The following is a 26,056-nucleotide window of genomic DNA, read 5'->3' as shown; positions in this document are numbered from 1 at the left end:
ATTATCTAGTTTAGATGTGATTGTGTATTTATTATTAGCATACAATCTTAGCAATAATCATGGGAGAAAATATACGCAAGATTGTCTTTCCTTGCTGCAAGTTTTTCCCACTCTATATATAACATGTACAGCATAAGAAAGAGGTATGAATGAATAACTCTGTTTCGCAACTGAACTGTCTCACGTCTCTTCATTACTCTGCTTCAAATTTCTACAGGAACACTCCAAAAGACACCCCACCAACACCATAAAATAAATTTTATCCATAGAAAAATTGCATTGTAGCAACATATGATCTGATGACTCTAATTTAGGAATGATTATAATTAAAATAGTTTAGGAATGAAATTGATATAAAAATAGTTTAAATATAAATTCAATATTGTCCTAATAGCTTGAAGTTTATTATAGAATTAAACCATAAAAAATGAGGGAGGGAGGGAGGTTTCTGGGTGATGGAAGCTGAAATATTTTTTTATGCGTGTACGTGGTGAACGAGTTGATTAATTATTCAATTAAGGTTTGATTTTAATTGATCCTCTAAGATTTGAAAATTTGTCATCTAGCCACATTTATTTTAAGTTTTCTTCCAATATTTATCTAGCATTTTATATTTGGCATTTGTTTTTCCAGTTTCACACTCAATTTTCATTCGTATTTTCATCAAAATTGCATATTTTTCTTATAAAAACAACATTATTTTATAAAGAATTAAACAGTTTCCGTTATGTAAGTTATGATTGAGAAATCAAAATAATTTAGGAATAAAATTGATAAAAAATAGTTTAAATATAAAATCAATAATATTGTCAGAATATTTTTTTTTTATGTTTGTTGTCGAAATAAAGCATAAAAAATGAGGGAGGGAGGGAGGTTACTTCGTGGTTGCTGGATGATGGAAGCTGAAATTAATATATATTTTTATGTGTGCACATGGTGAACGAGTTGATTAATTATTCAATTAAAGTTTGATTTTAACTGATCAAAGAGTTGTTTATCAGGAAATTAGTTTTGGAGTAAATTTTTGTATTTTGTTTTTATAAAAAGTATAGAAAAACATGTTTTTATTGTTTTTATTGTTTTTATTTTAAAACAATAACTAAACGGTATCTAGCTATATATATCTTTTAATTTGAAAGTTCTTGAAGTTTTCTTGAGAATTTTAAATGAACAAATTAAAATTAGAAACATGTTTGTTTCAGCAATGAAGGTTTTTTGCAAGAGGTGGAAAACAAGGTATTTCCCACATGATTTTCTCTCTTTCTTCATTTTGATATTTCAATTATTAAAATAAAGTAATAATATATTACTCACACAATACCATGAAATTCATCGGAATTTTAAATTTTTTATTTAGAAATTTTGGCCATGCATGGTCTACAACCGTGAAAGAGGTCCCAGAAAAACACAAGGCCAAAGCAAGTTGGACTTTTCCATAAATCAAAAGGCAAATTGATAGATCAGCAGGAAAACGAACGTAGCATTTCGTTAAAAATAAACTCTATTTTCGGCTATTCCTCAAACAGTGTTTTAAGATTGTAAGGCTTCACGATGTCAAGACTTCCACTCCACATTAGCTTCGCAAATTGATTGTTGGCACTCTCAGTTGGATGAGCCGCATCAAAGAAGAAATATTCACTTGCATTGTCGCATAATTGATATCCTTTCTGACCACAAGTACGGAGGCTTCTGTAAGGACCACTGCCACAACATGCCTCTTGAACCTCCTTGAAACCTTCATATATATATGGAGAAATCACATTTAAATTCATAACAAGGATAGGAAATCTATATAGGGACCTTGATTTTTAATTATTTAATGCTTATAGACAGGAATTACCATATTTTGAAGGGTTATTAATTCTCTCCCTTCCAGCAACGTAGGCATCAAAAATTGAGTATCTAAATCCTTCTAGTTGTCCCTCAAGCTCTTTGAGTGCTTTAGGGAGTGCTCTGTTGTGTAGCTTTGCAAACATTGTAGCTTCATCCAAGCAGCCTGACACACCTGTTCTTTCCTGTTTAGCTGCTCTCAAGGATGGTAGACAACCCAAAGCGATCAACGTTGACAATCCAAATTTCCTCCCTCCTATCTTGTATATTTCCTGGAACAGTAAAATTACGCAATCATAATCCATGATCAACTTGGAAAGAAGAGAAAGAATGGTTCTTTAGCATGCTAAATTACTTGGATCACTGTTGTTATATTGCCAATAACCATCCCAACATACTCTTCTCTTGAATATAATTGAAGCAAACTGTGCGTTGGTGTTAGAGCTGCAAAGTAGTCATTGCCTCCAATGCTGAACATGTAAACTGCTGTGGACAGCAATTTTTTAGCTTCTGCTTCACCTAGTTGAAGCCTTAACTGCCTTTTCATACGCTTGAAATAGCTTAGTTGAGTGCTAAGGCTTATCACCTTCAAAGAAAAGGGAAAAAAATGAAAAACCAAAAAAAAAAAAAAAACAGTTACGGAACATATCTAAGACAGTAAACTTTGTATTCTTGACATACCCGTCCATGATGAGTTTCAACAAGAGCACCAGCTCCAGATGATGCAAAGTTCTCTCCATTTATAAATCGATGATTACTGGATTGTAGATGTTGTTGTCTCTCAGAGCTTATCACCTTGAAAGAGTTTATAAAAAGATTTAATTAATTTACAAAAAGACGAGATCTCGAGTTTAATTAATTTATAAAAAGACGAAAAGTGGTGGGTATCAATAGCATTGAAGACCCCACCAAGAAAAAACAACATGACGACAGTCATACCATTCCTTGAAGATTTTCCCCTTTTGACTCAAAGTTTTCTCTATCCATAAATTGATGGTTACCAGGTTGTAGATATGGCGGAATTAAAGGTAGATTTGCATATTGAGCTGTCACAAAACATTTCATAAAAATAAGAAAAGAAGGAACAAAAAAGAATGAATTAAAGTGCTCTTAACTGTAATGATCTTACCAATAAAATCTGGAATTAAACGACCATCACAAGGCCTTCCTGTGGGATGCTTAAAGAAGGTTTCTCCATATGGCCAGAAATCTGAAAAGGTGGGAGCATCTTTGATGTACTTATTGTTTCCAGCATCATATAATGAATCTCCAAAGATAAATAGGGCAACATGCTTGGAACCATGGCAGCTTCTTGCAACCAGAAGGCTTGCACAAAATACCAAGAAACAATTCTTAATATTGGACCTTGAAGTTCTCATCTCTCCAGGAGCTCACCTTATGTTGATTCTCTCAGCGCTCTTCTTTACAGGTAAAAACAAGATGAGCAATGCTAACCAAACTTATATATACCCCTCCCCAGATGCTTATTTCTTGTCGTTATCTGAAGTCATTGTTCATGACATGGCTAGTACTGAAGTTTGGGTGTCTGAGTTTGTGGGAGAACAGCAAATACTTTAATGGGGGTTGACTTTAAGGTGGTAAGAGACTATAATGATTGTGTAACCGATCCGATATACAGCATCACCAGTATGTATACACTGTCTTTATAATAATAATAATAAAAAGCCTTAAAAATAAATCCCGGCATGTGGGTCTGCCAGCCTATGCCCCTGCACCTCAAGGGTTTTTTTTTTTTTTTTTTTTTTTCAAACTTGTCATCTTCCTAATTTTTTAAGGAAATGGATGATGTGTGGCTTCCACGTTCAAGTTCTAACCATTAAAGAGGTGGCTATAAATCGAGGGGATGTTTTTTTTTAACCACCAAACCATTTTTTTTCTTTCAAAATCGAGACACAAAGTTGGGATACTAATTTTTGATAATTCAATATAAAGTAAACCGAATCAATTTTTCAAACTAAATAATAATAGTATTTAGTTCTCATTGTTGCTATAACTCATGTTATATATATTACATGTTATAAGTTTTTAAGTTAATTTTTAAAGCAAGTAAAAAAAGATATCAGTATTCATTTTAAAGTATGATAATTTGTTTAATTGAAAAACAAAAGGAAGTTATTCACGTTAAACACTAGCAGAAAATTAAGGAATGCTGAAAGAGTACTCCGTCAGCATTTAGGGAGAATTTTGTTGCTATTAGAAATCATGGATGGAATTGTTGATGGAATATTATCTTTAGAAAGTTGTTCATTGGCTTTTTTTTATTCTGTAGATGATTTTTAATATCAATAAAAATATCGATGGAATATCTTGATGACGTGAGAAATTGCTATCGGAATAAAAAAAATTAAAAATTAGAATTGCTATCGGAATATTCTTTCCACAGCAGATTACATCAATGATCTTTAATTTATAATTAAGAAAAAAAATAATAGTAAGAACACCGACCTTCTTTACTGTAAAAAAAATATATGATAGAACTAACACCACCAGCATTGTGTGTAAACAAGAGTCAGGGTGACAGGTTCCCATAAATTGGCTTCACTGCAGAGAAAAACTGTCTGTATATGTCTGCAGAGAAAAATATGTTACTTCTCTTTTGTTGGTTGGATGAAGTATATATATAGCATCCATGGAGAGAAATGGCTGCCTTCGTCTATATATGTCTTCTACCACTACAAAGGAAAAGATGATAATCAAGCAATTACTTGGTGAATGCAGCGATTGAAATGCTCTTCACAATACTTTCGTAACCATACGGACAACCAGTGGAGGGTTAAAGAGAAGCATGACTCATATTTGGTTGTATATTGACTTCAACCAGTGGAGGGTTAACCGGAAACCTAATTATTTCTGGTTAACTGGATACTCCAAGCAATACCATATAGGAGGAGTTGCCATGTCTTTCTCTGAAACCTAAACATTGACAGCAACTCATCAGGTGTGTTTGGAACACTTCAAAAGACACCCCGCCGGAACCATAAAATAAATTTTGTCATTAGAAACATTGCATTGTAGCAACATATGATCTGATGACTCTAGTTTAGGAATAATTATAATTAAAATAGTTTAAATATAAATTCAATAATAGCTTGATGTTTATTATAGAATTAAACCATAAAAAGTGAGGGAGGGAGGGAGGTTTCTGGGTGATGGAAGCTGAAATATTTTTTTATGTGTACATGGTGAACGAGTTGATTAATTATTCAATTAAGGTCTGATTTTAATCGATCCTCTAAGATTTGAAAATTTGTCAACTAGCCACATTTATTTTAAGTTTTCTTCCAATATTTATCTAGCATTTTATATTTGGCATTTGTTTTTTCAATTTCGCACTTAATTTTTTTTAATCAATTTTTAAAGACATTTTTTTCGTATTTTCATCAAAATTGTATATTTTTCTTATAAAAACAACATTATTTTATAAAGAATTAAACAGTTTCCGTTACGTAAGTTATGATTGAGAAATCAAAATAATTTAGGAATAAAATTGATAAAAAAATAGTTTAAATATAAAATCAATGATATTGTCAGAATATTTTTTTTATGCTTGTTGTCGAAATAAAACATAAAAAATGAGGGAGGGAAGGAGGGAGGGAGGTTGCTTCGTGGTTGCTGGATGATGGAAGCTGAAATTAATATATATTTTTATGTGTGCACATGATGAACGAGTTCATTGATTATTCAATTAAAGTTTGATTTTAACTGATCCTCTAAGATGATGGGAGGGAGGGAGGTTGCATCGTGCTTGCTAAATGGATCAGTAGTCTCGTGGGTCACATGAATTTGATCTCCATTCTCTTCCAACATGCCATGCTCACTCTTAAGAGAAAACTTACATAGAAAATTAAAAAAAATAGAGATAGAAATATAAAATAATTTTTTATATATAGTTTTGGAGTAAATTTTTATATTTTTAAAAAATATATATATATAAAAAAACATGTTTTTATTATTTCTATTTTTTCTATCTCGAGACAATAACCTAACTATATCTATATCTATTCACAGATAGAGCATAAACCTAAAAATCATTTCTAAATCTCACTTTTAAGTATTTTAGCTGACATGATTGTCTTTCATAGCTTTCCAAAAATATTTATCAATTATACCAAATACAAGATATTGCTTTCACTTAAACTAATTAATATGACGACATCATGAGGATTTTTGAACTATTTCTCGTAAAGTGTTTTAAGATTTAAAGCCATATATAATGAGCACTTTCACTCCACTTTAAGTTACGGAGAGTATATAAATTTTTTTTTTTATAGGGAATACTTGTAGACTCTACTAATAAGAGTTTTTATCACAATGGGTTCAAAGAGTCTCTTGATGCTAAGGATTTCTTTATTGAACCATTGAAGATAAGCTTTAGTACTTTCATCTTCTTGTTGTGTAATAATAAAGAGCTATGTGGTGCTCTTTCTAGCAGGGATGCTTGTGCTAAAACGAGAGATGAACTTGGAGCTAAGATCTTTAAAATGAAGAATAGAGTCAGATTCTAAGTTATGGCTTCATGCACATACAAATCTACGAAGCTTTATTGAAAGAATCTTGCATATAGCATCAATGTCTTGTATGATAAGTTATAAAATGTTTCTTATATTTTATAATGCTCTTACCTTATAATTTTCTAGATTGGCTTTTGTAGAGACATATTTTTTGAAAAGTCAAGTGTGAAGGATTTTGTGACATAGTGAAGATTCTCTTATTAGGTTTTGTTTTTGCTAATAAACTGGTGGAGTTATGGAGCTTGTCTCATGCCTGGTTCTTTTTCTAATGCTTAAGTGAGATGCTGGATATCAATGGTGACTAGATCATTTAGAGCAGCTCATGCGAGAGCGATGGGTGTAGCTCTTTTAGAATGTATAAGTGTGAGAGTTACTTGCTTCTATGTCATTCTGTCATGTCTCTTCTTGGAATTGGAGTTGTCGTTGCACACTTATTGGGGGCATTTATGGGAGCTTGTTGTTGTTGTTGTTGTTGTGTAGGAGTGCGAAGATGCAATTGTATCATTATGAAAATGTCGTTAAGTAAATATTGCACCTGTTTGCAGATTTGTTGGAGACCTGGGGTTGAGATATCAGTCATTCTCCCTTGTACTAGATTTTCATTGTCCATAGAAAGAGTTTTTAGTAAACCATAAACCATGAAGAGAATGAACTAAATTTTTGGTCAAGTTTTCATAGACGATGCTATTGATAAAGTTGTGACAAGCTCTAGGCCTTTGTTGACCCTTCAAACAAGTCTTGCTTGGAACAAAGAACATTTCGATGTTTAAGTTAATTTTGAGTGTTTGTTGATTTAAGGATGAGTAAGTAAAATTTATGAAAAGAAGTTTTCTTCATCTTTTGAGTAGTTTTTAATATCGTGAGCTCTGTCTCACTTGTCTCTAATGATTAATTCTTATAAAAAATTTCTATGGCTCATATTTTCCAAGATGATAGTCCGAGGCGACAAGACAAGTGGTTGAGTTTTTTCAAAAACACAATCAAAGGCAGTAAGAAATGCTATTGTGCTAAAAAAATTCTTATGGTAAGCTTCGGTTGGTTTAGAGAACTATGCTTGATTCATCACGTTTCTCCACCAATAAAAGTGTTGGCATGAAAACAAGTATAATTTATGGGATTGTGTATAAAAAAATATAGAAAATATTTGCACAATAAAAAAAAGAAGAAAATATGTATAAAATATACAAAAAATAAAAAATTCCTAAAAAGAATCCAGGTTTTTTCCATAGCCGGGCTGGGCTTGAGGACATGCCCAACTGCCTGGATCAAGCCTTTTTACCCCTTTTTTTGTCTGTGATTGTAACTATTTGGATTGTTAATATTTTTTTAAAAAATAGTTTATGTTCATAAATCGCCGGTCTTGCAAATTGATAAACTTTTGTTTGAATGATATCGTAGATTAAAAGGCTTGAAGGAAATCTTTGTTTGTGTTGCATATATTAAGAGAGTTCTTGATGCCGGACAAAGAGAGATTTGAGGAGAAGGGGAGAAGGGAGAGAAAGAACGAAGAGAAGAAGAAGAAAAAGAAAAGGAAAGAAAAGCCAGGGAAGAAGGGGGAAGAAGAAGAGGAGAGGAGAGGAGAGAAGGGAAGGGAAGAGGAGAATTGAACACTACAATTTTTCTTTAATTCATCTATAAATTGATAAATCAAATAAAGCCAAAACAGATGGGTGGAACTGGAGTGTCTAATGAAAGAAAACTCTATAGCTGTTTGTGGCTACTTGTTTTGCAAGCAAACATGCAAGTGATTGCTGGCTGATAGATAGTGGTTGCACAAACCATATGACAAATGATGAAAACCTATTCAAGCAACTTGACAAATCCAGTGTTTCTAAAGTCAGAATTGGAAATGGTGAATATATTCCTGTCAAAGGAAAAGGAACAGTTGCTATTGAAGGAAATTCAGGTATAAAACTCATTTCTGATGTTCTTTTTGTTCCTGAAATTGATCAGAATCTGTTGAGTGTTGGTCAGCTTCTTGAAAAAGGATACTCATTGGTGTTTAAAGACAAACATTGTTCAATTTCTGATCCTGCTGGATTAGAAATATTCACTATAAAGATGAAAGGAAAAAGTTTTTCAATTGACTGGATGGAAGAGGAGTCAGCTGCTTATCTAAGCACAGCAAATCAGTCAGAATTGTGGCACAAGAGACTGGGGCATTTTAATCAAGAAACATTGATGCAGATGCAGAAAAAGAAGATGGTGCAGGGAATGCCAAAGCTGGAAGAAGAAATCACAGTCTGTTCTTCTTGTCAATATGGCAAACAGAATAGACTTCCATTTCCTCAGAACAAGACCTGGAGAGCAACGAAAAAGCTTCAGCTTATTCATACTGATGTTGCTGGACCTCTGAAAACAATATCACTGAATGGAAGCAGGTATTATATTGCTTTCATTGACGATTATACAAGAATGTGCTGGGTCTATTTCTTAAAGTTTAAAACTGAGGTAGCAAGTGTTTTTATGAGGTTTAAAAACTGGATTGAAAATCAAAGTGGTCACAGAATTCAGGTTGTAAGATCTGATAATGGCATCGAATACACATCAAACAAGTTTGCCAAGTTTTGTCATGATGCAGGGATTGAACATCAATATACTACACCTTACACTCCTCAGCAAAACGATGTAAGTGAACGAAAAAATAAAACAATCATGGAGATGGCAAGGTGTCTGTTATTTGAGAAAGATTTACCCAAGAAGTTTTGGGCAGAGGCTGTGAACACTGTTGTGTTCTTGTTGAATAGGCTGTCAACAAGAGCATTACAAAACAAGACTCCATATGAAGCTTGGCATGGTTACAAACCTTCACCAGAATTTAAAGATTTTTGGTTGCTTATGTTTCACCTATGTTCCTCAGGTAAGAAGAGATAAACTTGATAGAAAGGCTGAAGCTGGCATCTTTGTCGGCTACAACAATGTTACAAAAGGCTACAGAGTTTTTCAACCTCAAACAGAAAAGGTGATAGTGAGCAGAGACATCAAATTCATTGAAACCGAAAAGTGGAACTTCAAAGATACAAGTGCAGGTATGGAGATTGTGCAGGATGTTGATGATATTGATGAAGCACCAGTTAGAGGAACTAAGTTGCTTACAGATATTTATCAAAGCTGCAATGTAGCTGTGTTAGAACCTGCAGAATTTGAAGAAGCCAAAAATGATCCAAAATGGATTGATGCCATGAATGAAGAGCTAAGGATGATTGAGAAGAATCAAACATGGAAATTGGTGGACATGCCAGAGCACAAAAAACCTATTGGAGTAAAATGGGTTTACAGAACAAAATTGAATGCTGATGGCACTATCAACAAACACAAAGCCAGATTGGTGGTTAAGGGTTATGCACAGATTTTTGGTGTTGATTTTTCAGAGACATTTGCACCAGTTGCACGCCTGGATACCATAAGAATGCTACTAGCAGTTGCAGCTCAAAAAGGTTGGAAAATCTTTCAACTTGATGTGAAGTCTGCATTCTTGAATGGCTATCTGCAGGAGGAGATTTTCGTTGAACAGCCAAAGGGATTTGTTGTAAGAGGAGAAGAAGAAAAGGTTTACTTATTGAAGAAAGCTTTATATGGATTGAAACAGGCTCCAAGAGCCTGGTATAGCAGGATTGATGAGCATTTACTCAAACTTGACTTTAAGAAAAGTTTGAGTGAATCAACCTTATACATCAGAAATTCAAATTCTGATTTCATTGTTGTTTCACTTTATGTGGATGATCTTTTTGTTACAGGAAACAATCAAAGCATGATAGACAACTTCAAAGCAGAAATGATGAAGGTCTTTGAAATGACTGACCTCGGTGAAATGGCTTATTTTCTTGGTATGGAAGTGCAACAAAACCAGCATGGAATCTTTATTTGTCAACAGAAATATGCCAAAGAGATTTTGAAGAAATTCAAAATGGAAGAATGCAAATCAATGCCTACTCCCATGAACGTGAAAGAAAAATTCTGTAAAGATGATGGAGCTGATAAAGTTGATGAAGCAATTTACAGAAGCTTGATTGGATGTCTGATGTACCTCACAGCTACAAGACCTGATATCATGCATGCTGTAAGCTTGTTATCAAGGTTTATGCATTGTGCAAGTGAAGTTCACTTAAAGGCTGCGAAAAGAGTTGTGAGATATATCAAAGGTACACTAAGCTATGGCATTCAGTTTAGTTGTATTGAAAATTTTGATCTCCAAGGATATGCAGACAGTGATTGGGCTGGCAGTTGTGATGATATGAAGAGCACCTCTGGATATTGTTTCAGTTTTGGATCAGGAATTTTCTCCTGGTGTTCAAAAAAACAAAAGATAATTGCTCAATCAACAGCAGAGGCAGAGTATGTTACAGCTACAACAGCTGCAAATCAAGTTTTATGGCTGAGAAAAATCTTAGCAGATTTGGACATGGAGCAGAAGAAAGCTACTAGGGTCAATGTTGATAATCAGGCGGCAATTGCAATATCCAACAATCCAATCTTCCATGGCAAAACAAAGCATTTCAAGCTCAAGTATTATTTTCTGAGAGAGGTTCAGAAAAATGAAGAGATACAACTTATTTATTGCAGGACAGAAGACCAGCTTGCTGACATTTTAACCAAGCCATTATCAAAAACAAGGTTTGAAATATTAAGAAACAAGATAGGTGTCTGCAGCAAAAGATGCAAGGAGGAGTGTTGACAGTTGCCTCATTTGCTGCTGAAGAAGAGGTCTTCGATGCTGAGAAGACTGAGAAGTTTTAGTCAAGATTAGCTTTCCATTATGTTAGCATGTTTGTTACAAATAAAGCTGTTATAGAACGGCTCTTTGTTTGTTAAGATTTCGTCATTATTTTTCTGTAGTTTGTTATCAAAACTCTTCTATAAAAGAGTGATTTCATTAATTAAGAATTAATGAAATCACTCTTTTATAGAAGAGTTTTGATAACAAACTACAGAAAAATAATGACAAAATCTTAACAAACAAAGAGCCGTTCTATAACAGCTTTATTTGTAACAAACATGTTAACATAATGGAAAGCTAATCTTGACTAAAACTTCTCAGTCTTCTCAGCATCGAAGACCTCTTCTTCAGCAGCAAATGAGGCAACTGTCAACAGGTAGCGTGGAATACTCTTTCAAAGCCAAAACAGATGGATGGAACTGGTTTGGGTTCTAGCAGAAGGTTTCGGTCTTGATGATTTCAAAAATGGGAGCTTGACAAGCTTTAGAGTGGACCAGGGCTTTATCCATGAGAGAAAGAGGATGAAACTCGTCCCCAATCAATGCTTTCAGCACCGTATTTACACCAAGATAGGGATGATAAGCTAATATGGATGCTTGACAGTAGGGGTGGTTATACTGTGAAATCTTGTAGCGCTGCTGTGGCTGGGTTTTTGCTTCCATGTCAGACCATGAACATCCCCAATGTATGGAAACCTATCGCTCTCCCAAAGGTAGAATTCTTCACTTGGCTGGCTGTTCTTGATAGACTGAACACTAAAGAGTTTTTGCAGCACCATGGAATAATTACACCAGTAGAAAATGTATGTTGCTGCTGTCAAACTGAGGAAGAATCACTCCACCATCTACTACAACACTGCCAGCAAGTTTGGAGGATTTGGAATCATGCATGTGTTCAGTTGGCGAGGATCAACTTATACCCTTCCTAAATCAGCAAGTGGTTTGTTTCAGCAATGAAGGTTCATTGCAAGAGGTGGAAAACAAGGTATTTCTGATCTGTTCAACCACTATGAAACAAAAGAAAAGAAAAACGATAACACAGAATCAATTTGCAAGAACAAAGGATTTTATTTGATACTTGCTATGTGAATACTTCACTGATTACATCCCCTTTTACGTGGGTTCCCTATCTCTATATATAGAGTCTAGGCTTACTATAGTGGGCAATCCCTACAAATCAGGTTGACTCATTCCTATGGAACTAGTCTTTCTCCACTATCTTTCTCCACTGTATGGGGACGTGGGATACTAACCAACTAGGCTAATCTCGTGCCGAGAATTACTCTTGCCTAGACTGATTCTTCTCATGGCTTATCTGCATGGCTTCTCTGCATGGCTAGTCCAGGTGTCAACCAACGATCGTCCCAGATCATGACTCCCCTTGTTAGGACGAGCCAGCTCCTGCTGGTTCTAGAATTGGAGGTGAGGAAACTGAGCTTGGCCAGTTTCCCGGGAGAACCATTTTGCCTTACTTGGACGTTGACCTTTACTGCCAATGCGGAAAGATTCTCTTTCACCATGTCGAGTGGTAGTTGTTTTCCTTTCCACGATAGTATCTTCAGATAGGATGATTTCCTGTTCAGTTACTAAATCTTCCACCGTAGGTAGAGTTCCATCGGGCTCATCGTCCAGCATGGAAGGCTCAAAGAGTTTCAATTTGTCAACGTTGACCACAGAATACATCTCCATGTAAGCTGGTAACTCCAATTGACACGCATTATCACCAATCTTACGAAGGATTTTGAATGGTCCATAACGGATTGGCTTGAGTTTCTTTCCGACTCCACGCAGTCGGTCTTTGCCCAGGTGCAACCAAACAAGGTCACCTTCTTGGAAATGACCTTGGACGCGATGTCTGTCGTGACGCTCTTTATACTTTTGTTGAGCCTTTGTGAGCTGCTGCTCCACTTCCGAATGTATCTTCCTAATTTGATCCACAAACCGTTGTGCTCGTAACCTCTCGCCTTCCCCTTTATCTAATGCAGAGTTTGATTCAAATGTGAATTCCAAGTCAAAAGGGCTCTGTGGCAAGAAACCCAAACACACTTCTGCGGGAGACTTGTTTGTTGAACCATGTACGGCATGATTAATGGCAAACTGCAGGAAGGGAATGCTTTCATCCCAAGTTTTGGGGTGACGAGCATTGTATCCTCGTAGAAGGTGAACAACAGTCCTATTCACCACTTCGGTTTGTCCGTCAGTCTGAGGGTGGAATGCGGTACTTCTTTTCAACTTAGTGTCCATCATGGCCCATAAAGCACACCAAAATTTGCTTAAAAACCGGCTGTCTCGATCAGATATAATCGAGTTAGGGAGACCAAATAATTTCCATACATTTTCAAAGAAGAGGCGTGCTGCTCCATCACTGGTGATTGTCTTTTTGCAGGGCATGAGTACCACCATTTTGGAGAATCGATCGACCACCACAAATAGATAGTCATTACCTCGCCGGGTCATTGGAAGGCCTCCCAAGAAATCCATAGAAATACTCTCCCATGGGCGTGTCGGAACAGGTAGTGGGGTATACAATCCCACCTTACGATTAGCAGGTTTAGATGTGCTACACAGTACACACCCTCTTATGAAACGAGCCACATCATGTTGAATCCGGGGCCAGAAAACATAACGAGACAAATTTTGTAATGTTTTTGTGACCCCAAAATGACCAGCAATTTTGGATGTGTGTGCCTCCCGTATGTATCTCACCCTTTCATCCGATCGGGGTATGCATAAGAGTTTCCCTTTGTATAGAAGTCCATCTCGTAGCATGAACTCTGACGGTCTACTAGACAGCACCTCTTCCCATGTGCTTTGAAAGTCAGGATCTTCTTTATACCAATCAACATACTCCTCATGTAAAGCCGGATGCACTTGCATAAAAACTGATAAACAAATTGCTGTCACTGGAGGTCGTGACAACATATCTGCCAACTTGTTATGGCTGCCTTTCTTGTACTTTATCACCAAGTGAAATTGTTGTAGGTATGTCATCCATTTCATGTGTCGGGCTTGTTGTAATCGAGCTTGTGACTGTAAGTACTGTAATGGCTGATGGTCTGTGTGGACCACCGTTTCTTTGCCCAGAAGATAAACACGCCAATGTTTCACTGCTTGGTGTAGTGCTAGGAGCTCTTTGTCATATGTTGGATAGTTCTTTGCAGCGCCTTGAAACATCTCTGAATGGTAGGCTACTGGTCGTCCTCCTTGCATCAAAACGGCTCCCATTGCATATCCTGATGCATCCCCCTCAATCTCGAAGGGTTTCACTGCTTGGTGTAGTGCTAGGAGCTCTTTGTCATATGTTGGATAGTTCTTTGCAGCGCCTTGAAACATCTCTGAATGGTAGGCTACTGGTCGTCCTCCTTGCATCAAAACGGCTCCCATTACATATCCTGATGCATCCCCCTCAATCTCGAAGGGTTTTTGTAAATCCGGCAAGGCAAGAACTGGCGCTTCGCTTATCTTCCTCTTCAATAATTGGAACGTGTCCTCATGTGCCTTAGTCCAAACAAAGGCTTGGTTGGCCTTAGTCAAGGAATGGAGAGGAGACGCCAGAAGAGAGAAATTTTGAATGAACTTACGAAGGTATTGGCATGCACCCATAAAGCTTCGGACGTCTGTGACCGTACGAGGTCGTGGCCATTCCGTGATCACTTGAACCTTAGCAGGATCAACTTGCAATTCACCGCCACCCACGATGAATCCAAGATAAATTAAGGTTTTTTTTCCAAACTCACATTTCTTGCGGTTTAGGCGCAAGTGATGTTCTTCTAGGACGGCAAATACCTGTTGCACATGTACGAGATGTTCCTCCAAAGAGCAACTGTAGATCAAGATATCATCGAGATAGACGATGACAAAGTGATCAATGAAGGGCCGGAGAACATCATTCATGAGTCGCATAAATGTTGCTGGGGCATTGCAAAGACCGAATGGCATGACCAACCATTCAAATAATCCTTGTCGTGTTTTGAATGCTGTCTTCCAGGAATCCTCCTTGCGAATTGGAACTTGATGATACCCCGATTTCAGATCAAGCTTGGTAAAGATGGTAGCATGACGTAGTTGATCCAATAGATCATCAATACGGGGAAGAGGGTATCGGTTCTTAACAGTAATTTTGTTAAGTGCTCTGTAATCGATACACATCCGCCATCCTCCATCTTTCTTCGGAACAAGCACAATTGGTGAGCCGCAAGGGGAACTGCTGGGTTTAATAACACCCGTGTCCAGCAACTCAGTTACTTGTTTTTTGATCTCCTCATTCTCCAGTACTGAATTGCGATACATGCAAATATTAGGCAATGTGGAGTCTGAAATGAGTTGAATTTCATGCTCAATTGCCCGTTTGGGAGGAAGTCCGCCTACTTCCGCAAACAAGTTTGTATACTTGTTAAGTAACTCATTCAACTTGTTGTCTATTGCCTTACATGATAGTGTGAAACGAGAAGGTGTGACTTCATCTGTTAGTGGTCGAATCATCATGAGGACAAACTTCTGAGATGCATTTATCATTCTTCTCGCCTGGCAGGCAGTGACTAAGTCTGCCTTTTGAGATGATCGATCTTTGTGGACAATGTACGTCTTCCCATCTTTCACAAGATGATATTGTTGAGCCCGTCGGTGGTAAATAGCATCTCGTTCCCACAAATATGGATTGCCAAAAATCACTTGACAAATATCCAAAGGGACTACTTCACAGGTTACCTCATCAATATATTGACTAGTGATAGCAAAACGAAATCTGCACTGCCGATCAATCTTGAGTTCCACGTCCTTTTGTATCCATCCAAGTGGATATGGTTTAGGATGTGGATTTGTCTCAAGTCCCAATTTTTGAACCAAACTGGCCGAGATCAAATTCTTTTGACTGCCAGTGTCAACGATTGCATCAATGATCTCTTGCTTCACTTGAATTCGTAGGGTAAAAAGCTCCTCCTTCTCATCAGGGGGGGTTAACAGATTTGAGGTTGTCTCCTTCGGCATTGCCATCAAAGACAAACTCATATCCGCTTCCTCCATCTGGCCGAGTTCAATGTGATCATTGAGGATTGTTGTTGTCATTGTGCGCTTGCCCTTGTCGTCCTTTTTCCATTTAGTAGGAAAAAGGTCAGGACGTAGTTTCCAGCACGTCGCTTTGTCATGCCCCGAAACTCTACAATGCTCACAAAACTTAGTAGATTTGGATACAGATGAGGGGTTACCTTGTGTGAACTTCTTAAAATTGTGGTTGCCACTGTTTCTCTCCTTGTCATTGTCGGTAGGACGTTGCCCACGAGGTTTATTCTTCTGTTCGATAGCCATAGCAATGCTACTGGCAGCAGAGATATTAACGGCCTGATATAGCCGTAATTCATTTTGAATGTGCTGCCATAAGCCAGCCACAAATTTCGTGAAGACATCTTCGTGGTCCAGTCCAATTCCCAGTGTAACTGCTAGTCTGCGGAATTCGGTGGTGTATTCTTGCACCGATTGATTCTGCCTCTGTCGCAAATTGTGCCATCGTGTCCAGCGATCTTGAACATATCCCATTGGGTAGAATTCCTGTTGCAAGAGTTGAGTAAATTCCTTCCAACTTATCTCTCTATCATCGTTATTCTTCAAGAATGCATTCCACCAGGCCAATGCATGGCTGGTTAATTTCAATCTTGCGAATGCAACCTTCTCACCACTACTGAAACCATAAAGTGTGAAATAAGTCTCCAACTGATCCACCCAAGAATCTAGCTTCTCTGCATCTATGGTGCCGTCGAATGTTGGTATGTCTATCCTGGCTTTAACTTTAAAAGGTTGAGGTCGTATGCCAGTGACGAATCGAGGGTGGGCATCTTCATCCTGGCTCTTTTCCTTTTCAGTCGTCAGACGAGCTCTTGGAGGAGAAATGACGTCATCAACATTCTTCAGTCCTGGTGATGCCGATGATGATGGTTGAGATTGAATCCATTTTAGAACAGCTTCTAGTTGCGTGGTCAGCCTATCAACCTTGTCTGAAAGGTTAGACTGATCCGGTGTAACTTCTTCTTCTTCGCTTGACATGCTTGATGGTGTTGTGGCCTTCCTTGTTGAACGTCAATGGGACTGCAAAACAGAGAGGGGTTCACCAATTGTCTGATATCCAGACTTGGTCAGCACCATTAACTAAAAGTTTTTCCACATGGAGGAACGATTGCTCTGATACCAACTTGATCTGTTCAACCACTATGAAACAAAAGAAAAGAAAAACGATAACACAGAATCAATTTGCAAGAACAAAGGATTTTATTTGATACTTGCTATGTGAATACTTCACTGATTACATCCCCTTTTACGTGGGTTCCCTATCTCTATATATAGAGTCTAGGCTTACTATAGTGGGCAATCCCTACAAATCAGGTTGACTCATTCCTATGGAACTAGTCTTTCTCCACTATCTTTCTCCACTGTATGGGGACGTGGGATACTAACCAACTAGGCTAATCTCGTGCCGAGAATTACTCTTGCCTAGACTGATTCTTCTCATGGCTTATCTGCATGGCTTCTCTGCATGGCTAGTCCAGGTGTCAACCAACGATCGTCCCAGATCAATTTCCCACATGATTTTCTCCCTTTCTTCATTTTGATATTTCAATTATTAAAACAAAGTAATAATATTACTCACACAATACCATAAAATTCATCAGAATTTTAAATTTTTTATTTAGAAATTTTGGCCATGCATGGTCTACAACCGTGAAAGAGGTCCCAGAAAAACACAAGTCCAAAGCTAGTTGGACTTCTCCATAAATCAAAACGAAAATTGATAGATCAGCAGGAAGACGAACGTAGCATTTCGTTAAAAATAAATTATATTTTCGGCTATTCCTCAAACAGTGTTTTAAGATTGTAAGGCTTCACGATGTCAAGACTTCCACTCCACATTAGCTTCGCAAATTGATTGTTGGCACTCTCGGTTGGATGAGCCGCATCAAAGAAGAAATATTCACTTGCATTGTCGCATAATTGATATCCTTTCTGACCACAAGTAGGGAAGCTTCTGTAAGGACCACTGCCACAACATGCCTCTTGAACCTCCTTGAAACCTTCATATATGGAGAAATCACATTTAAATTCATAACAAGGATAGGAAATCTATATAGGGACCTTGATCTTTAATTATTTAATGCTTATAGACAGGAATTACCATATTTTGAAGGGTTATTAATTCTCTCCCTTCCAGCAACGTAGGCATCAAAAATTGAGTATCTAAATCCTTCTAGTTGTCCCTCAAGCTCTTTGAGTGCTTTAGGGAGTGCTCTGTTGTGTAGCTTTGCAAACATTGTAGCTTCATCCAAGCAGCCTGACACACCTGTTTTTTCCTGTTTAGCTGCTCTCAAGGATGGTAGACAACCCAAAGCAATCAACGTTGACAATCCAAATCTCCTTCCTCCTATCTTGTATATTTCCTGGAACAGTACAATTACGCAATCATAATCCATGATCAACTTGGATAGAAGAGAAAGAATGGTTCTTTAGCATGCTAAATTACTTGGATCACTGTTGTTATATTTCCAATAACCATCCCAACATACTCTTCTCTTGAATAGAATTGAAGCAAACTGTGCGTTGGTGTTAGAGCTGCAAAGTAGTCATTGCCTCCAATGCTGAAAATGTAAACCGCTGTGGACAGCAATTTTTTAGCTTCTGCTTCACCTAGTTGAAGCCTTAACTGCCTTTTCATATGCTTGAAATAGCTTAGTTGAGTGCTAAGGTTTATCACCTTCCAAGAAATGGGAAAAAATGAAAAACCAAAAACAAAAGTTATGGAACATATCTAAGACAGTAAACTTTGTATCCTTGACATACCCATCCATGATGAGTTTCAACAAGAGCACCAGCTCCAGATGATGCAAAGTTCACTCCATTTATAAATCGATGACTACTGGATTGTAGATGTTGTTGTATTTCAGAGCTTATCACCTTGAAAAAAATCATTGAATCTCATTATTCCTTTAGAAGATTTAAGAGAGATCTCGAGTTTAATTAATTTATAAAAAGACGAAAAGTGGTGGGGATCAATAACATTGAAGACCCCACCAAGAAAAAAACAACATGATGACAGACATACCATTCCTTGGAGATTTTCAGCGAGAACAAGATCCCCTTTGGACTCAAAGTTTTCTCCATCCATAAATTGATGGTCACCAGGTTGTAGATATGGCGGAATTAAAGGTAGATTTGCATATTGAGCTGTCACAAAACATTTCATAAAAATAAGAAAAGAAAGAACAAAAAAGAATGAATTAAGGTGCTCTTAACTGTAATGAACTTACCAATAAAATCTGGAATTAATCGACCATCACAAGGCCTTCCTGTGGGATGCTTAAAGAAGGTTTCTCCATATGGCCAGAAATCTGAAAAGATAGGAGCATCTTCGATGTACTTATTGTTTCCAGCATCATATAATGAATCTCCAAAGATAAATAAGGCAACATGCTTAGAACCATGGCAGCTTCTTGCAACCAGAAGGCTTGCACAAAATACCAAGAAACAATTCTTAATGTTGGACCTTGAAATTCTCATCTCTCCAGGAGCTCACCTTCTGTTGATTCTCTCAGCGCTCTCCTTTACAGGTAAGAACAAGATGAGCAATGCTAACCAAACTGATAAAGACCACCCCAGATGCTTATTTCTTGTCGTTATCAGACGTCACTGTTGATGACATGGCTAGCACTGAAGTTAGTGTGTCTGAGTTTGTGGGAGAACAACAAGTAGTTTAACAGGTTGACTTTAAGGTGGTAGGAGACTATAATGATTGTGCAACCGATCCGATACAGTATGTATACACTGTCTTTATGATAATAAAAAAATATTAGTGGCCGGTGCTTTATGAAATACTACCCGAGCTCCTACATGCTATACTAAAAAATTTATATATAAAAAAATTTGTGTAAGGATTGATAATATATTTTTTAGTTAGAAAGAAAAATTTATTTGTAAATTTAAAATTTGATGTATATATTTAATAAAGTAAATTAAAAATTATAAGTGCTAATAAATATTAAAAAATAAATTATTAAAAACAAATACAAATTAAGATATTCGATTTTATATTACAAAGAACCCTACAATTATTTATATTTAATTATATAACAATATTTTAATTATAAAAAATAATAATTCAAATTTTTTTTAGACAAACTAATTTTCTATTATATTTCCTTCTTTTATTAATATTTTTAATTCCAGTAAAAAAACATCAACTTTTTGTTGCATATCTTTCATTTAATAAAAGTTAAAAGAAATTAGAATACATATCCAAAAGAATTTGAATGATTTAAAATAAAGAAAAAAATATCTCTGTAATTAGAATCTGTTTGCCTAGCTGACACGCTCATTTAAAAAAAAAAAGTCTTTATCAGAATATTTAGTTTTTAGGCAACACTTTATTATTATCCTAAAAGGAAGTTTGAATTATATATATAAAATAAACATTTTGATAACTTAGACACGAACATATTAAAAAATATATAACAATAACGTAGTGTTTAGATATTGTCACGAAGAACTCTTTGATAATATTATTAAATTTAGCCCATACGATTCAATTTTAAAATTTTCCAACCTAATTTTTTATTTATCTAAAATTTCTAATATAATTATATGGAGGTTGATATGATATAATCTAGATAATTTGATAGGATCAAAGGTGGGTCAAAAGATCAACCGTAAAACTTAGTTTGACTTCAATAAATATTTTAAGATAATGTTTTTTTTTAATATTGAGTCGAAGATATCTCAGATCGAAACTATCTAACCATGGTTAATATACTAAACTAGCGATCCAAGTTATGAACCTAATTAAATTTAATAATTATATTTTTTTATAATTTTATATAATTATATGATAAAAAATACACTCTCACAATAAAAGCAACATATTAATTTTGCTTAAGAAAAAAATATATGATAGGTGTATAAAAAGAATGCTTACTAATAAAATAAAATAAAAGAGTATAATGTCATTCGAAAACATGATAAAAAATGATCGACTTACAACTAAAATAATATCTAAATATATACTTAATCATTTTAAGAATCTAATAAAATAATATACCTAATAAATATTTGATTAATTAAAATTTAAGAAATCACAGTAAAAGTATTTGAAATTGTTTTTAAAAAAAATGTGAGGCACACAGGACTAGGTGGCCTACCAAGATTGAAGCTTTAAAAATAAGTCTAGGCATGTGGGTTTGTTAGCCTAGACCCGTTCACCTCGAGGTGTTTTTTTTTTTTTTTTTTTTTTAACTTGTCATCTTTCTAATTTTTTTTAAGAAACAAATGATGTGTCGCTTCCACATCTAAATTCTAGTAAAAATGACTAAAAATTGAGAGGATGTTCTTTTATTTAAAATTTTATTTTCATAATTTTCACTAAATTTTTTTTTAATAAATACCCTTAAAACTTAAAAAAATAATAACTTATTAGCCCAAAAAAACCTAAAAAAAATTATCCAAAAATACAAAACTAAAATGAAAATAAATTATTTCTCGACTGCAACCTACTTTTTTTTTTTGTACAAGATAATGGTATTTAGTTCTCATTGGTGCAATAACTCTTGTTATAAGTTTTTAAGTTAATTTTTAAAGCAAGTAAAAAAATATAGAGAGAACTTTGTTTAATTGAAAAACAAAAGGAAGTTATTTACGTTAAACACTAGCAGAAAATTAAGGAATGCTAAAAGAGTATTTAGAGAGAATTTTGTTATTATTAGAAATTATTGATGGAATTGCTAATGGAAAATCATCTTTTGAAAGTTGCTCATTGGCTTTTTTTGTTCTGTTGGTGATTTCTAATACCAATAAAAATATCAATGGAATTATAAAAGTACTATCAATGAAATATTTTGCTAGCATTAAAAATTGTTGTCGGAATAAAAATAATCTAAAAAATTCGAGCCATCTTTACTGTAAAAAAAAACTAGCAGATTCCATTAATGATCTTTAATTTATAATAATAAAAAAAAACTAATAGTAAGAACACCGGCCTTCTTTACTGTAAAAAAAAAACATATGATGTATCTGTCACCGCCGGCATTGTGTAAACAAGAGTCGGGGGTATCAGAAATATCAAGGATAACTTAATCAGATTTTAAATTTGTTTTTTTAATAATTATAAGTTGAATTCACATGATTATTTACTTTAAAGCTTATAAAATAGAATTAATTAAAATATACATAAACCGATCCAAAAACCCGTATTAACTTTAAAATATATATATATTTTAAGAGAAAGTCAGGGTCATAGGTCTCTCATACATTGGCTTCACTGCACAGAAGAACCTTGTCTGTATATATCTGCAGAGAAAAATATATTACTTCTCTTTTGTTGGTTGGATGAAGTATATATAGCATCCATGGAGAGAAATGGCTGTCTTCGTCTATAGATGTCTTCTACCACTACAAAGGAAAAAATGAGAATCAATCAACTTGGTGAATGCAGCAATTGAAATGCTCTTCACAGTAATTTTGTAACCATGCGGACAGCCAGTGGAGGGTTAAAGAGAAGCATGACTTTCATATTTCGTTGTGCATCATTGAAAACCAAATTATTTCCGGTTAACCGGATACTCCAAGCAATACCCATAAAGGAGAAGCTGTCATGCCTTTCTCTGAAACCTAACCATTGACAACAACTCATCAAGTATAACTTATTTGTTATCTAATTTAGATATTGTCGCACCCGACATCGCGGCAGCCTTAAAAATTTATTAAATCTTTGGAAAGAACAGATTTCTGGCATCATGTTCTTTAATGAGGATATTCTTTGTTTAAGGAGTCGTCACCTAGTATTACGGTTACTAGGAACCCTAACTGGTCAACAGAGATTCTATGGTCCGAGACTGGTTACGTAAAAGGGAAGATATTATCACCCCTTAAACGTCCTACCTAAGACAGGCTGCATTGCTAATCTTTGTCATTAATTGCTAACATTTTATGTTGTTTTATACTATGATTGTTTGCGTATAATATTCCTGACTCTGGCGTCGGTGAATATTCAACTACGGATATTTCCAACTCTGGCGCTGGTAAATATTACGTAAGTATCAGAATAAATAAATTTAAATCATCATTTTTTATATTCCTGACTCTGGCGTCAGTGAATAAACAAATAAAAATCAATTTATTTTTTACGCATACGCATTATTTTTATTTTTTATGTAGCTAAATAAAAACAAAATAAAATAAATTTACATTAGTATTTTTTATTCCTAACTCTGGCGTCAGTGAATATACCGAATAAATTTATTTTATTTTATCTTAAGTTATTTTTTTTTGCACGCACATTTTTTATATAACCAAATAAAATACAATGAAATAAATTTGAATTGGTATTTTTATTCTGACTCTGGCGTCAATGAATAAATAAAAAAACAATAAATTTATTTTTATATATTTGTTTTACATACACAATTTTTATTATATATTTTTTTATCTTTTTATTTTTTATTTTTAGGCGGGCCCAGCTCAACCCACATGGGCTGGGTTGAGCCCGGCTGGGCAAATAACACGCGTGAGCTGGTTCACGCGTGTCTAAGTGTTCAGTGAATTAAAATTCACATGAACAGTATGGCATGAATTAAAACTGAAAAGCGAGAGGAGATGTAGAGAAACATACCTGTGGGCTGCTGCTCCTGAAGATGAAGACGAAGTTAAGGGCGGTTGGTGCTATTCCCTTCTTAAGTTCTTCCTCTATTGTTCCTTCTCTCTGCTTCTGGAGACGATCAAAATGGCTGCAGGGGATTTTGACTCTGGGTCGTTCTTCTTTTTTCCTCTGTTTTCCCAGCTCCCCTTTGTTCGTCTCTGCTTTCTTTCCTCTTCTTCTTTTTTTTGTCTATTTGTTTATCTCCCCTGTGTTACTGCTTTGAGTCTGGAAAAACCTCTTCTCTCTGTTTTTGTTCGTGGTCTTCTTTTCTCCAGTCCAGTGCCCTTTCAGTCCTTGTGATGAAGAAAAGTGTACAGTGCTGGCTTCTCCTTTCGAAATTGGGTCTCCTTTTTTGCTCTATTTGTGGCTTGCGTTTTATTGGTTCTTGACTCTGTTTTTCTGGGTTCAGTTTTAGCCCCTCCTGGTTCTGTCTCTTCCCCTCTGTTTCCCCAGGTTTTAGTCTCTGTTCGGCTCTGTGATCTGCCGGTTCTTTCCCCAGTTTTGCTGTTTCGGTTCCTGCTCTGCCCCTGTATATTTGACTTTTTTTGCTGTGTTCTATGCCCTCTTTTTCTATCTTTGGATCTTCGTCCCTTCCTCCTCTGTTGCTGGCCTGTTCGTCCCAATCCCCTCTGGTTCTGTTTCCTCCTCTGATTTTCGGCCCCTCCTCCTCTGTTGCTGAGGCCTTTTCTGGGTTTTGCTTGCTTCTTTATTCCCGGTTTTTTGTTCAATTTTCTCTGCTTTTTTTCTCTGTTTTTGGGTTAATTTTTCGGTTCATTCTCCCCCTCTGGTTCTGGGTTTTCTTCTCCGTTTTATAGAGAAGCTTGCCCTTCCACCAGTCCTGCCTTTGCAGGACTGTTATGGAATCCACGAACGAGATAGTGGGCAAGAGACGTGGTCCATGATCGGATTTGTTGCAGATTATCAGCTCCCCTGCTGAATCGGGAGCTCCCCTGTTGAATCGGGATGGAGAAGACGCACGGCTGTTCCTTAGCAACGGTGCCGTTTCGGTAGAAAATGGGAATTTTCAATTTGACCCCTGCCTCTGGAAATTTAACAATTTGATCCCAACAATCTTTTAATTTTACCCTTGGATTAATTTCAATTAAGTCCCTGAATTTATTTAATTAATTAAATCAAAGTTTAATTAAGTCCTCAAACTCATTAATTTTTCAATTAAACTCTTGATTAAAATAAAATTTAAAATATGCTGAAAAAATTATGCTGAAAAAATTCTTGTGGTAAGCTTTGGTTAGTTTAGAAAAATATACTTATTCACCACGTTTCTCCATCCATTTAATAATTATTATTAACATATATTAAAAAAACTTTGATATTTTATTATAGCAATAAACAATTAAATGTGAAATGTGTTAGTCTTTTATAATTTGAACCTCAAGGTTTACTAAATGAACTTAGCATTTCATTATTACAATGAACATTGAAATGCTTTGAACTTTTACAATTTGGTTCTCAAGATTTTTTATTTTATTTTTATTTTTTTATAATTTTATTTTTTAATATTGAGTTTAGTAAATATTGAACTTCATAATTTATTTTGATTTATTTTCTATGAAGTTATCTTAGTTTTATGATCTAAGTTCTGACAAGTTAACACGAATTTACTCAATTTTTTTTTGTTCTTTTTTTAAAAAAATTCAACTTCATCCTTCAGTATTGAGTTGATTGAGAATTTGATTTGATTTTTTCTATTTGCTTTCTATAAGGTTATCATGGTCTCGTGACCAAGATCGCAAATTTTGCGGGTTAGCCAATTTGATTCGAATTTTTTTAGATCCTTTGTTCTTTTTAATTGATTTTTTTTCAATTTCATTATCCAAATTAAAAATTTGACTTCATAATTTTTTTTTTTATTTCTATAGAGTTATCCCGGTCTCATGATTCAAGTTTGACAAGTTAACCGAGTTTGAATCAAGATTTTTTTTGTTTCTTTAATTGATTTTTTTTTTCAAATTAATCCTTCAACATTGGGTTAATTGAGAATTGTACTTCATAATTTGTTTTCATTTATTTTTTATGGGTTATCATGGTTTCATGACCCAGGTCGTGAGTTGCCTGATTGCCTCGAGTTTTTTTTCTCTTTTTTCAATTTTATCATTCAATATTGAGTTGATTAAGTATTATATTTTATAATTTATTTCGGTTTGTTTACATGAAGTTATGCCAGCCTCATGACTCAAGTCACAAGTTTGGTAGGTTAACTCGATTTGACTCGAGTGGTTTTTTCGTGCTCTTTTTTTAATTGATTTTTTATTCAATTTCATCCTTTAAAATTGGATTGATTGAGAATTGAGCT

The 26,056-nt window shown here is 35.3% G+C and overlaps 3 protein-coding genes and 2 long non-coding RNA genes across 15 annotated transcripts in view; 1 reads left to right on the top strand and 4 right to left on the bottom strand.

The window, feature by feature from the left end:
* Positions 1 to 19,837, bottom strand: part of LOC18110262 (GDSL esterase/lipase 1) — a 54,777-nt gene extending 34,940 nt beyond the window's left edge. The window contains exons 1-6 of one of the 5 annotated variants that reach the window (XR_008057793.1): positions 19,367 to 19,835; positions 19,162 to 19,283; positions 18,900 to 19,013; positions 2,186 to 2,416; positions 1,841 to 2,102; positions 1,453 to 1,735 (exon numbers count right to left, since the gene is read on the bottom strand). Coding sequence is in view for 4 of the 5 variants with exons in the window: in XM_052448653.1 (XP_052304613.1) it covers positions 1,512 to 1,735; positions 1,841 to 2,102; positions 2,186 to 2,416; positions 2,512 to 2,625; positions 19,162 to 19,283; positions 19,367 to 19,616 (1,203 nt within the window). In the remaining variant the exon portion in view is untranslated. Of the gene's footprint in view, positions 1 to 1,332; positions 1,736 to 1,800; positions 2,103 to 2,185; positions 2,417 to 2,511; positions 2,626 to 17,729; positions 18,137 to 18,237; positions 18,500 to 18,582; positions 18,814 to 18,899; positions 19,014 to 19,161; positions 19,284 to 19,366 lie in introns of those variants that run through there. The other 4 variants (XM_052448653.1, XM_052448652.1, XM_052448651.1 and 1 more) reach the window with 4 other exon arrangements.
* Positions 1 to 26,056, bottom strand: part of LOC112325078 (NADH dehydrogenase [ubiquinone] iron-sulfur protein 1, mitochondrial) — an 89,534-nt gene that overhangs the window by 28,370 nt on the left and 35,108 nt on the right. The window lies entirely within an intron of this gene.
* The window catches only part of LOC18106579 (putative disease resistance protein RGA1), a 67,467-nt gene that overhangs the window by 14,810 nt on the left and 26,601 nt on the right, over positions 1 to 26,056 (top strand). The gene's annotated exons all lie outside the window — the stretch shown is intronic.
* Positions 1 to 26,056, bottom strand: part of LOC127904518 (uncharacterized) — a 64,833-nt gene that overhangs the window by 14,314 nt on the left and 24,463 nt on the right. The gene's annotated exons all lie outside the window — the stretch shown is intronic.
* On the bottom strand, positions 22,185 to 24,679 carry LOC112324658 (uncharacterized). Its single transcript, XR_002978643.2, has 2 exons — positions 23,716 to 24,679; positions 22,185 to 22,496 (listed from the first exon to the last, which is right to left on the bottom strand). It is a non-coding gene; the product is annotated as an uncharacterized LOC112324658 (long non-coding RNA).

Source organism: Populus trichocarpa, chromosome 17 (genome assembly GCF_000002775.5).
Source record: "Populus trichocarpa isolate Nisqually-1 chromosome 17, P.trichocarpa_v4.1, whole genome shotgun sequence".
NCBI lineage: Eukaryota > Viridiplantae > Streptophyta > Magnoliopsida > Malpighiales > Salicaceae > Populus > Populus trichocarpa.
Note: the sequence above shows the minus strand (reverse complement) of the source record. Positions and strands in the feature narration are given on the sequence as shown.